The 18,759-nt window shown below is 36.5% G+C and overlaps 1 protein-coding gene across 1 annotated transcript; it reads right to left on the minus strand.

Annotated features, from left to right (window-relative positions):
* Window positions 1-12,998: 12,998 nt before the first annotated feature.
* On the minus strand, window positions 12,999-17,641 carry LOC113357395. The gene is made up of 8 exons (XM_026600768.1): window positions 17,352-17,641; window positions 16,529-16,608; window positions 16,190-16,349; window positions 15,763-15,839; window positions 15,151-15,678; window positions 14,427-14,978; window positions 13,940-14,152; window positions 12,999-13,826 (listed from the first exon to the last, which is right to left on the minus strand). Exons 1-8 carry the CDS (start codon window positions 17,431-17,433, stop codon window positions 13,416-13,418), a joined length of 2,103 nt encoding a protein of 700 aa, XP_026456553.1. The 5' UTR covers window positions 17,434-17,641; the 3' UTR covers window positions 12,999-13,415.
* Window positions 17,642-18,759: the final 1,118 nt, after the last annotated feature.

Here is an 18,759-nt window from a genome sequence, read left to right on the forward strand (position 1 = left end):
TGCATTTCCGTGCAAAGAGTTTGATACGTTGAGCAACCTTGCAGCTCCACAACGTTTTCCATGCTCGTTTTTGCACAGCAACCCCATTAACTTGAACTTCTCTGTCGTTGTATGTCAACATTTTGTAGGTGCTCTTTACTGAAAACTTACCATCCTTAGCAGGATTCAAATCATTGTGTCTTCCTTAATGTTATCAATGAAAAGACTTTGAATCTTGATAGAAGTATCAACATCAAATAAAACATTCAGTAAGTTGACATCCCAATGAGATGCATCGGGAAAAAAAAGTTCTGCCACCTTATCATAAAATCTAAAATGATCACTCATGGGAACAGGTGGATAATTCATGAAGGAATTCATCTGTCCTTCCATATTTTAGTTTTGTTGAAAAATAAGAAGACCTTTTGTTATACCATTTGTCATGTACCCAACTCCTTGAGCCCGATTCGCGTGACTGAGTTGGATACAGACTCACCAGGTTAGCTATGGTAATCAGTGTGTATAGGAATTCTATTTCCTCGAGTTCCGTTTCTTGTCTATTTTCCTTATTTAATGTATTTTGGGTCGTTGATGTCCTTCTTCTCAGATTAGTGTTTACATACCCAATCATTGTAAGACCCTAAAATTCATCAATGAAAAACTAAATTTCTTTCAATATTGAAGGTTAGGCTCTGCTTGCAGAGAGAAAGCAGCTTGCTGCTAGTTATCCTTGATCAATCCCTTGTAGTTGTACCTCAGTACACTACAAATGGTATCAGATTCACTCCTGGACCTGTTTACATGGATAACAAACAGTTCATCGCAGATCTCACCCAAAGTGTTGCTCAAAACACTACTTCCATCACTGAAATCAGAGATCAATTCGATTCGTTGAGTTCTTCTGTCACCGATGTCAAATCTACATTAGCTCTTATTCTTGGTTTACTAGAAAATAATCAATCTACATAATCAATCACTCCTGGACCTGTTTACATGGCTAACAAACAGTTCATCGCAGATCTCACCCAAAGTGTTGCTCAAAACACTACTTCCATCACTGAAATCAGAGATCAATTCGATTCGTTGAGTTCTTCTGTCACCGATGTCAAATCTACATTAGCTCTTATTCTTGGCTTACTAGAAAATAATCAATCAAAACACCATCCAGATCCATCTTCGGCTGAATCTCAATCTCCACCTCTCAACAATATCTCTCAACTCATTAAAACAATTTCTCATTCTAACAACAATCGAATTTCCAGAACTCCTAAGGTCGATTTTCCTAGATTTAATGGCACAAACCCTCGAGGTTCGGCTCTTAAATGTGAAAGATATTTTGCATTTCACAAATTTCTGGAAGAGGAGCGAGTGGATTTAGCTGCTATTCACTTCGATTCACAGGTGGATTCATGGTTTATGAACTATCAACAAGGTAAACAGTCTATTCCTTGGACTACATTTGTTAATGATTTATGTGCTCGATTTGAGGATGTTGCACAAGATAATTATGTGGGAAGTTTCAATAAATTAGCTCAGACTACAATTGTAGAAGATTATTTCGATAAATGGGAGCACTATAAAGGGTTTATGGTAGCTAATAATCCTGGCTTACCTGAAAGTTTTTATACCCTCAGCTTCATTAGTGGTTAAAAGGAGGATATAAGGGCTACTGTGAAAATGTTCAAACCAGCCACAACAACTGAGGCCTTTGTCTTAGCAAGGTTACAACAAGCTTCTTTACTTCATCGCCCAAAACCCAATAAAACATTTTCTAGACCTTTTTTTCCAACACCATTATCTGTGTCTCACCCACCCTCTACTATTAAATCATTTTTATCTCCTCATACCACTTACAATAAACTACTTACTTCTTCTAATCCAATTGTAACCCACCCAACCTCTCCACCAAGTACTTCCACTGACATTTCTTTACCACCTATCAAGAGGCTTACTCATGCCAAATGCAAGTGAGAAAAGACAAAGGGTTATGTTATAATTGTGATGAGTTCTATAGACAGGGCTATAAGTGCAAGACACAACAATTATTTATGCTCATACCTGATGAGGAGATGGAAGACTCAACACCAGAGTCTCCTGCTGACTCCAATGTTTCTTCACCAACTACTAGTGACTCTAATATTGAGATATCTCTACATGCTTTAACAGGACATGTAGTTCATGATACCATTAGAGTTTCAGGCCCTTTAAAGAAATATCCTATTATGGTTCTAGTGGATACTGGGAGTACCCATAGTTTCATTCACTCCAGCATTGTCAAGAAACTAAACATTCATGCTTCTCCCATAGGGCACATGGTAGTGACAGTGGAAAATGGTGAAAGCATCACTAGTCATGGTCTTTTTCAGAACATTCATTGGGAAATGCAAGGGCATCAATTTTCCTCTGATTTAAGGGGCTACCACTAGGAGGATATGATATGGTTTTAGGAGATGATTGGTTACAAAATTTAGGGGATGTTACATTCAACTTTACTCAGTTGAAGATTTCCTTTCTTCATCATGGAAGTTATATCACGCTTCAGGGAAGTCCTTCTAAACCTTCTCTTCATCTTATTGAAGGTTCTTCTTTTAGGAAGTTTATTAAAGATTATACTCCAACACTAATTGGCCAATTCTTTGTTGTTTCTGCATCACCTCCTCCACCTATTCCTCCTCCAATTAGTGCAATCTTGGATACCTTTTCTGATGTCTTTGCAGAACCTACTACACTTCCACCTTCCAGAACCTTGGACCATAAAATTCCACTAAAACCAAATTCTAACCCTACTTCACAGAGGCCTTATAAGTTCCCTTATATTCATAAATTTGTGGTTGAACAGTTGGTCCAGGAGATGCTTTCTGCAAGGCTTATTCAAAATAGTAACAACCCATTTGCTGCCCGAATTCTCCTTGTAAAGAAGAAAGATGGCACATGGAGATTTTGTGTTGATTATAGAAAATTAAATGAGTCCACCATTAAGGATAAATTTCATATTCCACTGATTGATGAGCTATTGGATGAAATCAAACGAGCAGTTATCTTCACAAAAATAGATTTAACGTCTGGATGTCATCAAATCAGAGTCTTTGGTCATGACATTCACAAAACAGCTTTTAGAACTCATCATGGACATTATGAGTTTAAGGTGATGCCCTTTGGCCTCACCAATGCACCTGCTACATTTCTATCTCTGATGAACTAAGTATTTCAGCCATTTTTAAGGAAGTTTGTGCTTGTCTTCTTTGATGACATACTCATTTATAGCAATTCCATGGCAGATCATGTTCTACACTTACAAAAGGTTTTCTATCTACTCCTTATTTTACAAACTATCTAAATGTGTTTTTTCTCAGCCCTAGTTAGATTATTTGGGACATTTCATCTCTGCAGAAGGAGTGGTTGCTGACCCTGATAAAATTGTTTTTATGACCACTTGGCCATTACCTACCAGCTTGAAGCAGTTAAGGGGATTCTTGGGTCTCACAGGCTACTATAGAATATTTTTTAATAGATATGGTACTATCTCTAAACCTCTTACTGATATGCTTAAGAAAGATGCATTCCATTGGTCCACATCATCATATGAAGCTTTCAATACACTCAAAACTGCTATGACAATGGCTCCAGTGTTGGCCCTGCTTGACTTTTCAAAACAGTTCATACTGGAAACTGATGCTTGTGACAGAGGAGTGGGAGCAGTTCTCATGCAAGAGGGCAGGCCAATATCATTTTTCAGTAAAGCTTTGGGTCCTAAAGCTCTAGCTCCATCCACCTATGACAGGGAATTCTTGGCCATTGCATGGCTGTACAAAAATTGAGATATTACCTTTCTCACAGTAAATTCATTATCAAGACTGATCACCAAAGTTTACAATATCTAATGGATCAGAAACTTTCTAATACCTTACAACATAAGTGGCTCATCAAATTGATGGGATTTTATTATATCATCCAATACAAGAAGGGTAAAGAGAATGTGGTTGTTGATGCCTTATCCAGAGTACCAATTTCATTTGCAGACTACAATGCCATTTCTGTGAGCACTCCACAGTGGGCACAAGATATTATCTCAAGCTGTGAAGGTGATTATGTGTCTCAACAACTTATAGCATCCTTACTTGTCTCTCCAGATCAGCCAAAGTTTTCATATTCACAAGGCATACTCATATTCAAAGGCAGACTCTACATTGGATCAAGCAATGAGGTGAGAAATTCCATTCTCCAATCTTTACACTCTTCTGCTATTGGTGGTCACTCAGGCATGCTAGGAACTTATCATAGAGAAAAATCTCACTTCTTTTGGCCAAAAATGAAGCATGATATCTTACAGTTTGTGGCTACTTTTGAGGTGTGTCAATGCAACAAGGGTTCTACTTATTATCCTAGTGGACTTTTACAACCCTTGCCAATTCCATAGAGAGCATGGAAGGATATTTCAATGGATTTTAATGAAGGACTTCCATTGTCCAATAAGAAGAGTGTCATCTTGGTAATTGTGGATAGACTTACAAAATATAGTCACTTTATTCCATTAAGTCATCCCTTCACAGCTATGTCAGTAGCCAAGGAATTTCTCAACAACATATTTAAGCTCCATGGGTTACCAGCCTCTATAGTTAGTGACAGAGAAAAAATAATTATAAGTCATTTTTGGAAAGCCTTGTTCAAGTCATTGGGAACCACCCTCAAGCTTTCAACTGCCTACCATCCACAAACCGATGGACAAACTGAGAGAACTAACGCTTGTGTGGAGCAGTACCTACGTCGTATGACTAGTTCTAACCCTAAGCAATGGACACAATGGATAGATCTTGCAGAATGGTGGTTCAACACCAACTATCACTCTAGTCTGAAGATGTCACCATTTCAGGCCTTATATGGTTATCAACCTCCTCATCTCATTTTTCCAGTCATGGCCACAACTTCAGTTGCTTCTGTGGAGAGTTATTTGAAGGAGAGAGATGTTATGTTGCAACTGCTGAAGGACGATCTAACAAAGGCACAAGATCGTATGAAGTTTTATGTTGATAAGAAAAGATTAGATAGAGAATTTGCAGTGGGTGACATGGTATTTCTTAAGCTTCAACCTTATCGTCAGTCTTCTGTTGCTATCCGCAAGAACTTCAAGCTCTCTGCCAAATATTTTGGTCCCTTTGCAGTTCTGAAAAGAGTTGGCGTAGTGGCCTATAAGTTACAATTGCAAGTTGGGTCTCGCATTCACCATGTCTTTCATGTGTCCCATCTTAAGAAACAAATTGGTCTCTTCGCTTCTACTTTACCATTTCTGACTGTGGTGGATAACAATGGTCACTTTGTTGTTGAACCAGTAGCTGTGTTGAACACTAGAAGCACTCTCAGAGGTAACCAGTCTATGCATCAAGTTCTCATCCAATGGTGCAACTCTTCTGCGGAGGATGCTACCTTGGAAGACATGACTCACATACAAGCTCAATTTCCATAATTTATCCTTGAGGACAAGGATTTTTTAAAGGGAGGGGCATTGTCATGTACCCAACTCCTTGAGGTTGAGTCGCTTGACTGAGTTGGATACATACTCACCAGGTTAGTTAGGGTAATCAGTGTGTGTAGGAATTTTATTTCCTCGAGTTCTGTTTCTTGTCTTTTTTCCTTATTTGATGTATTTTGGGTCGTTGATGTCCTTCTTCTTAAATTGGTGTTTAAATACCCAATCATTGTAAGACCCTAAAATTCATCAATGAAAAACTAAATTGCTTTCAATATTGAAGGTTAGGCTCTGCTTGCAGAGAGAAAGCAGCTTGCTGCTAGTTATCCTTGATCAATCCCTTGTAGTTGTACCTCAGTACACTACACCATTCCATGTATATGAGAAGTTCTTAGCTGAGATGTTTTGGTGAATAATATCTCCTGATTTAAAGTATTTGCTTTCCAAGACTTTAGTCATCAAGTTGTTAGGTTTATTGCATATTCCCCAAGCAATCTTAGTGAGCAAAGCTAAGTTGAGTTTCTCCATGTCTCTGAAATCTAGTCCACACATCTCAGTAGGCCTGGAAACATTTAACCAAGCAGTTGGGTTATGACCTTTATTACTGTTACACCCAAAAAAAAAAAATTCAATACTTGTCAGTTGTTGAAGAAGTTTTTCTGGTAGCTTGAAAGTTCTCATATGATAAATTGGGAACTTTCAAGCTACCAGAAAATCTGTTTTGAGACAGAATTAAGAACATGCTTGATCATGGTGACTCTTCCTGCTTGAGAAAGGGAGATAGAAGACCATGTAGAAAACCTATTTTCAAAATTTTCCTTTATTCTTTTGAAGGATTCTTGTTTTGAGTGTCGAAGAATAAGAGGTGAACCACGATACTTTTCTTTTGAGTTCATTGTTATAACTCCAAGAATTTTTCTTAATGTCTCTGCTACCTCAAGCTTGGTCTTCTTACTGAAATGAACTGTACTTTTCTCAAAATTTATAACTTGCCCTGATTGAGAAATGAAATTTTTTATAACTCCAGTAAATTGTTAACAACGGAGAGATCTGCTTGAGTAAAGATCAAGCAATCATCTTCAAAAAGGAAATGATTAACAGCTGGTGATAATGCAACCACTGTAATACTATTAATTGTTTTATCCATTTTTGCATTTGAGAGTTGTCTTGAAAGAAACTCCATAACAAAAATAAATAGATAAGGTGATAGAGGATCACCTTGTATGATACCTCTAGATGGTGAGAATTCTTCACTTGGTGACCCATTAAGCATAACTGACAATGTAGTAGTACTGATTCATTGATAGATTAGGTCACAGAAAATCTTCGCTGAAACCAAAGTAAGAAAGAACTTTAATCAAGAAAGGACATTCAAACTTGTCAAAAGCCTTTGACATGCATCCATCCTGTTTCTCCTCTTTTCTTCTTCATAGAATGAATAATTTTTTGAGCTATCACTGATTAGTCTTCCTAAAACATATGCAGCTTGAAAAGGTGATATAATCTTCTCCATAAGAGGTTTCATTTAGTTAACAATTGAAAAAGCGGGGGTCTAACAACCACACCCAATTTTTAGTTTGGCAATCTGAATAGACAAACTCCAATATACTTTTAAGAGAATCAAATAGACATTCAGACTCAATCTAGAGAAAAGTATACCAAAGAGTTTATATCTCTGTTTCACAATGTAATCAACAAATCAAACAGATAGAAACCCGAGAGCCTAATTATTATGTGAAACAACTTGAACGGTACCAAAGACCAATGTTCAAGTGTCAATCAATTTATATCAACAACCAAAGGTTGGATTATCTAATTGATTGATCTCAACGCACAACCTGTGATATTTTAATTATATACCAAAATATAATGCGGAAAAGAAATAACACAGACACCATAATTTTGTCAACGAGGAAAAGCGCAAATGCAGAAAAACCCCGGGACCTAGTCCAGCTTTGAACACCATGCTATTTTAATCCGCTACAGACACTAGCCTACTACCAACGAATTTCAGACTGGAATGTAGTTGAACCCTAATGAATCTCACACTGATTCAAGGTATATGTCTCTGATCCCAGCAGGATACTACGCTCTTGATTCCCTTAGCTGATCTCACCCACAACCAAGAGTTGCTACGACCCAAAGTCGAAGACTTGATAAATAAATTTGTCTCACACAGAAAAATCTATTGGAATAGATAAATCTGTCTCCCACAAAAATACCTACGAGTTTTGTTCCGTCTTTTGTTAAATCAAGGTGAACAGGATCCAATTGATATACCAGACTTATATTCCCGAATAACAGCTTAGAAATATCAACCTCACAATAATCTTAATTGTATGGTAGCGAAACAAGATATTGTGGAATCACAAACGATGAGACGAAGATGTTTGTGACTACTTTTTATCTTGCCTATCGGAGAATAAATCTCGAGAAAATCTTAGAGAATATAGTACTCAATACGATAGAACATGGCAAGATCAGAACATGCAACTACATAGAAAATAGTTGGGTCTGGCATCACAATCCCAATGAAGTCTTTAAGTCGTGAACCTACAGGATTTCGTGAAAAACCTAAGGTTAAAGGAGAATCGACTCTAGCTTATACAACTAGTATCACACATGAGGTGTGGGGATTAGGTTTCCCATTTTCTAGAGTTCTTCTTTATATAATTTTCAAATCAGGGTTTGCAATCTTAGTTACCTTGGTAACAAAGCATTCAATATTCACCGTTAGATGAAAAAATGATTAGATTCAAGCTAATATCTTTCAACCGTTAGATCGACCTTATCTTGTCATACACAAATGAAATGTACCCTCATTTAGGTTTAAGTAATCGTACCTAAACGTGTACACCATGTTGGGTCAACAGTAGTTAACCAAGGTTAGCTATATGAACACTCTCATATCAACCTTATTCATCTTAACCATAACAAGTTCAAATGAATCAAATGAAACTAGTTAAAGAGTTTTTCAATTGTTATATTCTCATAGAAGTATACAAGAACACAACTGAAGCAAAATCGGTTTGATTCACTCGAATCAATTCTTGAACATTATAGCCACGGTTTGCAAAGAATACATTCCTTAATATATAAATGTATTAGCTCATGAGCCAACCGATTTTAGTACTTTAACCACTCAAGTATGCATGCGGGTATGCATATCTAAGTAGCCGGTCTGAGTTTGGGTTCGCCAGTATACGAACGGTTACGCATACTTAAGTACACTTCCAAAACCCAACAAAAATTTCAGGACATATACCTTACGCAAGTATGCGTACCGGTATGTGTACTTGGTACACGAAATTTCACAACTATAAGTACGCATATGGGTATGCATACTTTACTTCCGGTCATGGATCACATACATGCAAGAATGCACACTAGGTTGATAATCCAATGATGGTTAGGTGTTCTAAACTCTGAAACTTTCTTAGAGGATGAAAATAGTCGTTTTCACACACTATTAGGATCAAAGAAACTTTCAAGTTATTGAAATAATCATAACGAAACAGTCCAAGTCTGCACCAAATGATTGTATCACACAAACCATATAAGATGTTACTCGGAGATTTTCACATGATCGTCTTTTGACTTTCATCAAGAATATAAGATGAACATGGTTGAAGCGAAAGCTTACCAACACATAATTCCAGAAATATGTAAGTGAGTTAAACTTGGCTCGAAATCTCAAATGTGTATAATCGACAACTATATAGTAATACTACTTTTGTCTCAATATAGGATATAGAGTAGAAATAGACTTTCCAAGTGATAGATGAGTTTTAGTCTCCACATACCTTTTGTTGATGAAGTTCCACAAGATCTCCTTAGTATTTTTTTCGTCTTCAATTGATGAACATCGTGAAGTCTAATGCTCAACTACACAATCTATCCTAGTACGAGACATCACTATAAGTAGACCAGAAATCAAGACTTATAGTTTTGATCACTAACATTGACAAACAAGCTTGAGATTTCAACGCTTGCGAGTTCGACCTAGAAGTTCTCTAACAACAATAACTTTAGAAATAATCTTATAAGAAGTATTACACAAACCAATTTGGTCTGTAATCAGCTGCACCAGTACTTTTCTTCTTTTTTGGGATCAAAGAGATATAAGTTTTATTGATCTACCTGAGAATGTACTTCGTTTCAAAGAATTATTTAACCACAAGATAGACATCTTCACCAACTATGCTCTATTGCTTTTGTAAAACCCAGCTTGGAATCCTTCAAGACCTGGTGCACTCCAATTCTCCATGCTTTTAAGAGTAGAGTATATCTATTCATCAGTGGGAATTCTTGTGAGAGAGATATTATCCTCTTCTGTAATAATTGTTGGCAGAATGTTGTATAGACCTACATCTATGATTGGGTTGCTTAATGTGTTGATACTTTAAAATGTTGAGTGAAATGCTGAGAGATTTGATCCCTTGACTGCAACCAATTATTTTTTGAATCTTGAATTGAATCTATATTATTCCTTGTTTTCCTTTTGTTGAATTTAGTGTGGAAGTACTTGCTATTTGTGTCCATATCTTTAATAAAGTGATCCCTGAACTTTTGTTGATAGAACTGAGTCTTTATTTTGTGCCACTTGTTTAGTTCATTATTGATGTTGATAATTTCATTGTTGGTGCTTGGATATGAAGGATAATCTTGAAGTTTATGTAATTCCAGTTGAAGACTGTCCATCTTTTGATCAATATTACCAAAACGCTCTTTGTTCCATAAGGATAATTTCTTTCTAGTAATATGCAGTCTATTAACCAACTGATAAGTTGGTGAGCCTGTCACACTATATTTCCAAGCATTAGCAATAACAATGGAACAGGAAGCATCATTTAACCAAGCCAGGAAAAACTTAAAAGGTTTCCAACATTTAGGTAAAGTAACATCAATGTCTAACATAACTGGACTATGATCACTACCTAATTGAGCAAGGTGTAAAAGCCTAGAGTTTGGGAAATTTAAGGACCAATTTCCATTTCCTAAGGCCATATGTATCCTAGTTCTTATAGTGCCAGTTCCCATGTTATTATTAGACCAAGTATAATCTTTACCTACAAAAACTATGTCTTCTAAGCCACAACTTGAGAAAATATTGTTAACCCAGCCATCCGTGGAGGAAAAATTGCTAACATCATTATTAATAATGTGGAAATTTAAGTCACTTAATACAATCCAATGACTATTATTAGCTTCACTGATTTGATGAATGTAACTCCATTTTTCTTTTTTCTTTGCATAGTTAGAGTAACCATACATTTAAGTCAACAAGAATTCTGGCTTGTTAGGATCAGACTGAACTTGAACATTAAACATATTTTTATAAGTATCAACAACATCACATGGGAATCCGTTTTTCCAAAGTAAGACTAGATCACCAGATAAGCCTACTGGTTCAATTAATGCAATATTAGGATAATAGAACTGCTTTAAAAGTGGTTTGTATTTGTTTTGATCTATTTTTGTCTCACATAGGAAAATAATATCTGGGTTTTATGTTCTTATGAGATCACTCAGATGATTCCTAGTGGTTGCATTTTTGAAACCTTGAACATTCCACGAGATTATCTTCATGATTATAATTGCTAAAAAGAGAAGAAAATAACAAGTAATATATGTTTTTCTCAAAGTAAGGAAAATCAGTAAAGAATAACAAAAATCAATGATGGTGAGGATGATTTTATAGCAGGTGAAAATAACCACAAGGAACTTTAAAAGGAGAAGATTTATGAGTTCAATAGTTAACTGATTCTCTTTTTCTGTGTTTGCATTCTGGTTATCTCTAGTGGTGACCCTTTGAGTTATCTGGAAATCAGTGTAGGAAACATTGTTGGAAATGGTGGTTTTTGTTAAAATGTGCTTGTCTTAGTGACATCTTCGGTAGCTCTGCGTCTTTTTCCAAGCCTATTAGTTTCTTCATCTTCCGAACCCTCTGACTTCTTCAGTAAGAAATCAAAATTAACAACAACACCATCCTTAGGAGGAATGAAAACTGCAGTCTTCACTGATGCTTTGTTATTCTTCTTATATGTAGGAACATTGCTTGTTGAGTTGATCACAATGTTTTTCCTTATATTAGTAACTTTGCCAAAGAAGTATGACTTTTTGTGAGCTTTGTCCAGATTTTTTTTACATCTATGCATGCTCCCTTGCAGTGTTTGATGACATAATAATTAATGCAGTTTCCACTCGGTTGTCTTTCATAAATGAATTTGATCCATCGAGAAATCCCAGCATTAGTTACTGCTTCAACTCCTCTTCTCAAAGGATTGGTGAGATCAAATATTAACACAAAATTTTACAGGATCGCTACCTACTGGAATGGCATCCTTGGGTTCATTGGCAATGACTTGTCCCATGATTTCACCTATCTTAGTGAGTGCGGCAACATTCATATGTTCATGTAGTAAAAACTTCAGTTGTACCCAAAACTGTTGAAAACCCTAAATGTTTCTCTGTGTAAATCATGTCAGGTATGTAATCATGCACCACCAGAAAATGCCTATTGACACTCCAAGGAAGTTCATCTATGACTTTGTTTAAAAGGGACCAGTTGCTAAACTTGAAAATCATTATGTTTGTTTCAGCTTCTACAATTCTCAAATCATCAGATGTCATGAAAGGCCACGTAAACCTATGAACTTATCCACTGTCTCAGCTTTCATTCTTCCTTCTATTATGATCTTTCCAATTGTGCTTTCCTCCCAAGTTGAATCTGCTTCTTTTTCTTTGTCATCTGCTAGCGAAAAATCCACAATATCAGAGGTATCACCCAAGTCCTGAACAACATGTTTGAACTTATTAACTAAGTCTCCCACTTGAGTCGAACCTTGTCCTTCCATCTCTAGGGTAAGGTTGTGTTTAATGGTGTTGTTCAGCTGCCTGAAAGGTATTGTTATATGAAGATCGAGATTAGGGTTTTGAAGGTATATTTGGCAGGTATTATACCGTAAAGTCTGGCTACTATCGATGAAACTTGATGAAAGAATATATTGTTTTCCATGGAAAGTATTGCGGCTGGCTATTGATCAGAGTAAAAATAGGCAACTAATTTTCGGAATGAAACTGTTATTTTTTGAAATTCAAAAATTTTGAATTGAGATAGACGCGGGCTTCATTAATGTTGTGAATCGCCGAGTTAAAACGAGTGTTGTTCTTCATCCATCACAAACCATAGTTTCCCACACGGATTTCCTGTTCCATCAAACGAATGATGACAAACTCGACAAACGCCATAATCACAACACATAGTAAGGCAAACGCCATAAGAGATAACTCAATCTGTAAACACATATTAGAGAAAAAAAAGTAAAAGTTAGTTAAACATCATAAATCTTTAAAATGAAAAAAAAAAGTACGAAAAATCTTTAAAGAAAAAAAGAGTTAAAAAAATTAAAAATGGTTAAACATAAGAAGAAATGTACTAAGAAAGAAAGAAACTAGATTTCAGATATTAAATGATGATCATAGAGGCTAAGTTTCTCCCTCTTTTAACTGTTATATGATCAATGAAAGCAATAAAGTTTCTTTTTTTCCTGTTTAAAGCAATACAATTTTATTTTTTTTATTTCTTTTAACTGTTATCTGAGGACTTAAAAGCAGATTTGCAGTCCCCAAATTTGCTGATGCTAATACATATTATCTTATCTTTTTATTAATTAATTTGCAACCCTTCCAAGGGTTTTGGAAGGTTTGAAGGAGGACTTTAAACTTAAAGAAAACAACAAGGAAAAACGAGATTACAAATGGGAAATGGCTGCTGCAGGCATTATATTGTGCATACTATACATGTGATGTTGTGCTCCTCACCAGCCATAAAAACCATCGCTCGCCACCAAACACCAATGCACACTCATTCCTCCCAACACAGCTAAAACCCAAAGAAACTAACAAGAGAATGAAAAAGGTAAAACAGAAAGGAAAGCAAGGGATATGTCAGATTCTACGATCCAGCTAATCAACCACCGGCTTTTAACTGTTCTGTGGTGTCTTCAGGTTGAAGTCGATTGCCAATGGCCTCAGAGGTGGCAATGGAACCAGCACTACTTTTTTCTGTAGTAAGCTGGTTTTCTTCTTTATGGTTATTTGTACTCTCTTCCAATCGAACAACTTGAGCAAAGCTCTTGGGCAATTGCTTTAGATACTCGGAGGTTATTACTGCACTCCTATGCTCATTTCCTCCGACCACCGGATGAGTCTGATTATTCAAGCTGCTTCCACCCTGTTGTTGTTGTTGCTGCTGTTTCGCCTTCCTCTCTTGCATTGCTTTCTGCCTCTCTTCATAAAAATCGAAATCATCAAGAACTGACAAATCAGTTTCATAATTCTTCAGAATACCCAGCATTTCTAGACCTTGTTCCAATTTCACCTGTGCGTGATTATGTAGAATTTATTGAACGAGCAAAATGTTCAAAGAAAGAGAATTACAAAATTCCAAAAGAGTTGCTTTCTAGAATATTAAAGACCTGTACTAAAACTTACCTCCTGTGTATCTCGGCTGTTTGTTACAGGCTTACTATCATTGTTTTCAAGAATAATGTGACGAAACTGACTGTTGGGTACATCCTTTATTATGTGCCACTTGACAGGGAACTGCCCGCTCCACTTATCTTGCTGCCAATAAGACACACTCTTATCGAAGTCTACAGGTCCTACCATTTCTGCCACGCCACAGAACTGTGCACTAGCATTAACCTGCAGTTAATTCCACGATTGCCACGATTAATAACATAAAGACAAGTGTAACAAGAAAAAAGGTACAGAGCTGAAAAGAAAAGAGTCTAATTCGGCAAGAAGATAGGACACCATATGTTATCAAGTTGATGTTTTTCAACTATAGCTCTGCCGCAAACAAAGCTAAAAAAGTCTAATTGAGAAGAAAACAGAATACTTTTAAAAAAAAAAAAATTGTTGTTCTTGACAAACGACAATGAAATCTGCTAACTCGGGTTGACGCTAAGTAACGTACCGAGAAGAAGAGAAAGACTGGGCAGGATCCATTTTGCTTCTCCTTTGCTTCGTAATACGCACCATCTAGTTTCCTGTTCCCATTGGGAGTGCTTGCCCAGATTCCATACTTTATACTCTTGTGGACATTATCTTCGCTGTAAGATTTGATTATAAAGAATTTGGCATCCTCATAGTTGGTGACAAAGTCAGGCTGATTATATAATTCTTTCCGTGCCCCTGAAGCAGACGACCCAGTCTTACTACCACCATCAACAGAAGAAGCATGTTCAGTTGTGATCTGGCTCTTTGGCTTTGAGGCTCTTGGCCCTCGGTTTTGCTCACTGAGAATGTCAGGAGCAGTGGTATCACAACCGCACGCAGATACGCTATCTCTTCCTCGCCTTTTAGCCTTTTCAATAGCCAGCCAACTCTCACTTGTTCCCAAACTTGATATTGAGGGACTTCTGAAACCAGATCTTGAATAAATCCCATTATTTTGATAGCTTCTGGTATAAGAGGTTGAACCTGATCCATACCGATAGCCATATGTTGCTCTTTGTTGTTGAGATGCCTGCAAATTGTTTAAATAGTGAGCTTACATCAACCTGATGTTTATAATTTGCTTCTCCCACTTCTCTATTTTTTTCATTGGGTAGATCAGCCCGAGCAGATTCAAATAAACGTTTCAGAAAAGGAGAGAACAATTACGGACTGGCAAAAACGTAAAGAGATAAGAGACAAACCATCCCAGCATTCCGGCCCAGTGATCCAAATGTGCTGATAGATTGCGGCGAGGCTGCCGGAGACAGCAACGGATTATAAGACCTCTGCGCATCTGGGGATTTCGACCAATCTGACCAGAGTCCACCGGATCCAAAACCATCATAAGCCTGCCTCGAATCGTAAAAGCCAGAGTTACCAGAGTTTCCAGCAAAGCCACTGCCTCCTCTACCATAAGAACCAAACTGAGGCTGACCACCAGCTCTTCGCCCATAATACATGCCATCGCCTTGTTGATCCATACTAAGTGGAATAGCCAGATCACCTTGTGAAACCGGTGTTGTTGCAGTAATGTATGGCATGCTTGGAGGAATTGGTTGCTGGTAGTAAGGTTGACCTGAATACGGGAACTGTTGTTGAGAGTAGAGTTGGCCATCCCCTCTTACAGAAGGTAGAGGTGTTGTGACGGGGGAATATGGACCATATGGCATTTGAGGATTGTACCCATAGCCAGCATGAAACATGAGGGACGGATTATCATTGAAGACACCCTTAAAGAAGAGAGTGTGAGAAAAGTTAGTGTAATTATTACAAAACATGAAGGCAGACCATAGAAGGGGAAGAGATGTACTTACAGTAGATCCAACATCTAGGCTTTCTAGACCAACATAATGACGGTAATCACCCCATTCACCAGCACTATTATCATAACCTACGTGAAAGTACAGATTGAAAACAGTATCTCAAACACGTTGACAGCCCAGAATCTTACAATCCCAGAAGGTACAATATAAAATTTAGGAGAATCAATATACCACTTCAATCATCTTTATCTAAAAGCAGCGTGGCAAAACCTAATAAGGAAAACTAATTGACAGGTATGAGGATTAGAACTTACTGTAATGTACAACATATTCCAATCCACCATTTAAACTACCAAAAAAAAATATCTCATAATTCACTAGAACTTATGCTAGTTTGCAAAAATCTATTTAGTGATAGCATTGTTAAAGCATGAAGACATCTGGGGAAATAAAAAAAAAACACAGCAATTTGACCTACCCCCATAGTAAAATGATTGAGCTTGAGGCGCATAGACGCTTGGAGAGTAAACAGCGCCACCATCTCCAGCTGCCCCTGTAGATTGCACATTTACATTTATTTGTGGATTCCTAGAGGCACCCTGAGAAGGAACGGTCCTTTCATCTTTATTAGGATGATTCTGACAATATATCAAGAAAACAGGAGTTAGTTGCTATCACATTCCAAGACACGCATATTAGCAGTCTAGTAGCTCATCCGTGGACAAAAGAGTGTCTCCGTATAATTCCTAGCATAAGAAAAAGTGATCCACCAAATCTAAACAAGACAGTTTTTACAAGGTAGAGGAATTAAAATTACCTGTCTGGTCTCTGGCTCAGATACTTTCTCTTCTGCATCTACAGTTGGCAAACTCAGCGGTTCTGAGGATTCTGAGAGGTCTGGCATAAAACAACAACATTAAAATAATCAACGTTTGAGTAAACCCCGTCACATAAAACATATATAAATCCTGTTTTAAATATTCAAAGTGAACAAGCTAATCAAGCTATAATACAATGGAATTACAAATAACACCGCACAGCAATCAACAAATGCACATATCGACTACTAAGGCATTAAAAAGATGAATTCGACGTTATACTGTCAAAAATTGTGTAATCCCATGATATAACACATGAGAAATTGCTCAAAAGCAGCTAATTCCTAAGTTAAATGGGAGACTATAGTGGCTTGCAATGTACAAATCCCACAGTATGTTAACTAAGCGGAGCGAATTCCAATATCACCATACCTACTGATCACATAAAGCGTATGTACTGCCACCAGAATATTAATAAACCTAGAATCTGGATCCAGACTGTATTAAACCTCAATGTCTAATTTCTATATGAATAGAAATCAATTGCGAAAGATAGGGTTAAAGTTCTCCTCCTTATGTCGTAAACAATCCACTCTGAGTATAATCAATACATATAACAAACAAATTCCATTGGAATTTGAAAGCAAATGACAAAACCCAATACCAACCGACATGCAGAAAACAAGCTCTACATGATCCTTACCAAATTAGCGCACCAAAACAAGTTTAAATTTCAATCAAATCAAAACCCATAAAATTATTAGGTCAGTACTGTAATCAACAAACCAAAAAATGAAAAAGAAAGAGGGGACTGTAACGAACCGTTTGGTATGATTTGATCTGGTGTCTGTATGGTTGATGTTGCTGTTGTTGTTGTTGATGATGATGCTGTGGTTGTCGCCATAAATTAAATCAAAGATCTCAAATTCTAAGAATCTATCTAAAACCTAATTTATTAAAAAAAGAAAACCGAATGATTGGGAACCAATTTTGAATCTTTGTAGAGAGTGAAGTGAAAAGGTTTTTATTAGGTTTTTAGTTCGATTCGATAGACGAGGAAACAAACAAAGGGCTTTGTAACTTCTTCCTCTTCATCTGTAAGGCAAATCTTGGGCGGGTTACGGGTAAATACCTGTGCTAACGGGTATAACCTTATAAGAAGAGAACTTTGCTATTTCGTCCACAATACCCGACCCAACTTAATCGCTAGTCCAAGGGGAAATAACATTTATCTGGAGGTCCAGAAAAAGATTTGAGAAGCGAAAATTACTTCTTTACCCATGATATTTCACGTGCGAACACAGTCACGTTTCTCCTAAATCAAGATTCAAAGCCAACATCGATATAAACTAGAGCACTCAATAAAGATCAAAATCAAAACGAACAACGATTTAATCCCTGAAATCGAAAACGCAGAAATCAAAAGTAACCCGAATCTGAAAGGAAATCATCAACAAGATCATTACAATCTTCATCTAACCTAAATCATCAAAACCCGTAGATCTGAAAATTGATTTCTACTCAAATCGACAAAAATGGTTATAACAAGAACAAATGAAAGAAGAATAAATTAGTTTCGGTTCTCAACCTAAATCAAAGAAGAAGAAGAAATCAATTGAATCAGCATCAAATAAAAATAAGAAAATATATTGATACTCAACCAAAATCAAAAAAATCTGGGTTTTCATCCAAAAACAAAAAAAAGGTACTGGTTCTAATTTGTTTCTATCTGTGAAATGTTTCTACTTCTAATTTTGTTTATTTTTTATACCAATTTTCTTATATGATCCTACAGTATATACATATCAGTATGTACTGATAAAAAACCCTTGATATGTACTGCCCCTTTTGCTGCATCTGATCTTACAATACATATCAGTATGTACAAACCAAAATCCTTGATATGTATTGTAGGATATGAACCATCGGTACTTTATCTTACATAGATATAATGTACATATTAACATGTACTGCTTAAACCTTTGTATGCTTGATATGTACCAGGTAAACCCTTGATATGTATTGTATATTTTGAAATTTCCTCATATGATCCTATAGTAGATACTGAAATGTACTGTTAAAAACCTTTGATATGTACTGATCAAATGTTGTGTATGATCATACTCATACAATACATATCAATATGTAACGCATGTATCATAGTCTTTAACTTTTGCAGTTCATATTATGTTCTGTATGATCCCACAGTACACATTAGTATGTACTGTTA

Source organism: Papaver somniferum, chromosome 3, assembly GCF_003573695.1.
Source record: "Papaver somniferum cultivar HN1 chromosome 3, ASM357369v1, whole genome shotgun sequence".
Taxonomy (NCBI): domain Eukaryota; kingdom Viridiplantae; phylum Streptophyta; class Magnoliopsida; order Ranunculales; family Papaveraceae; genus Papaver; species Papaver somniferum.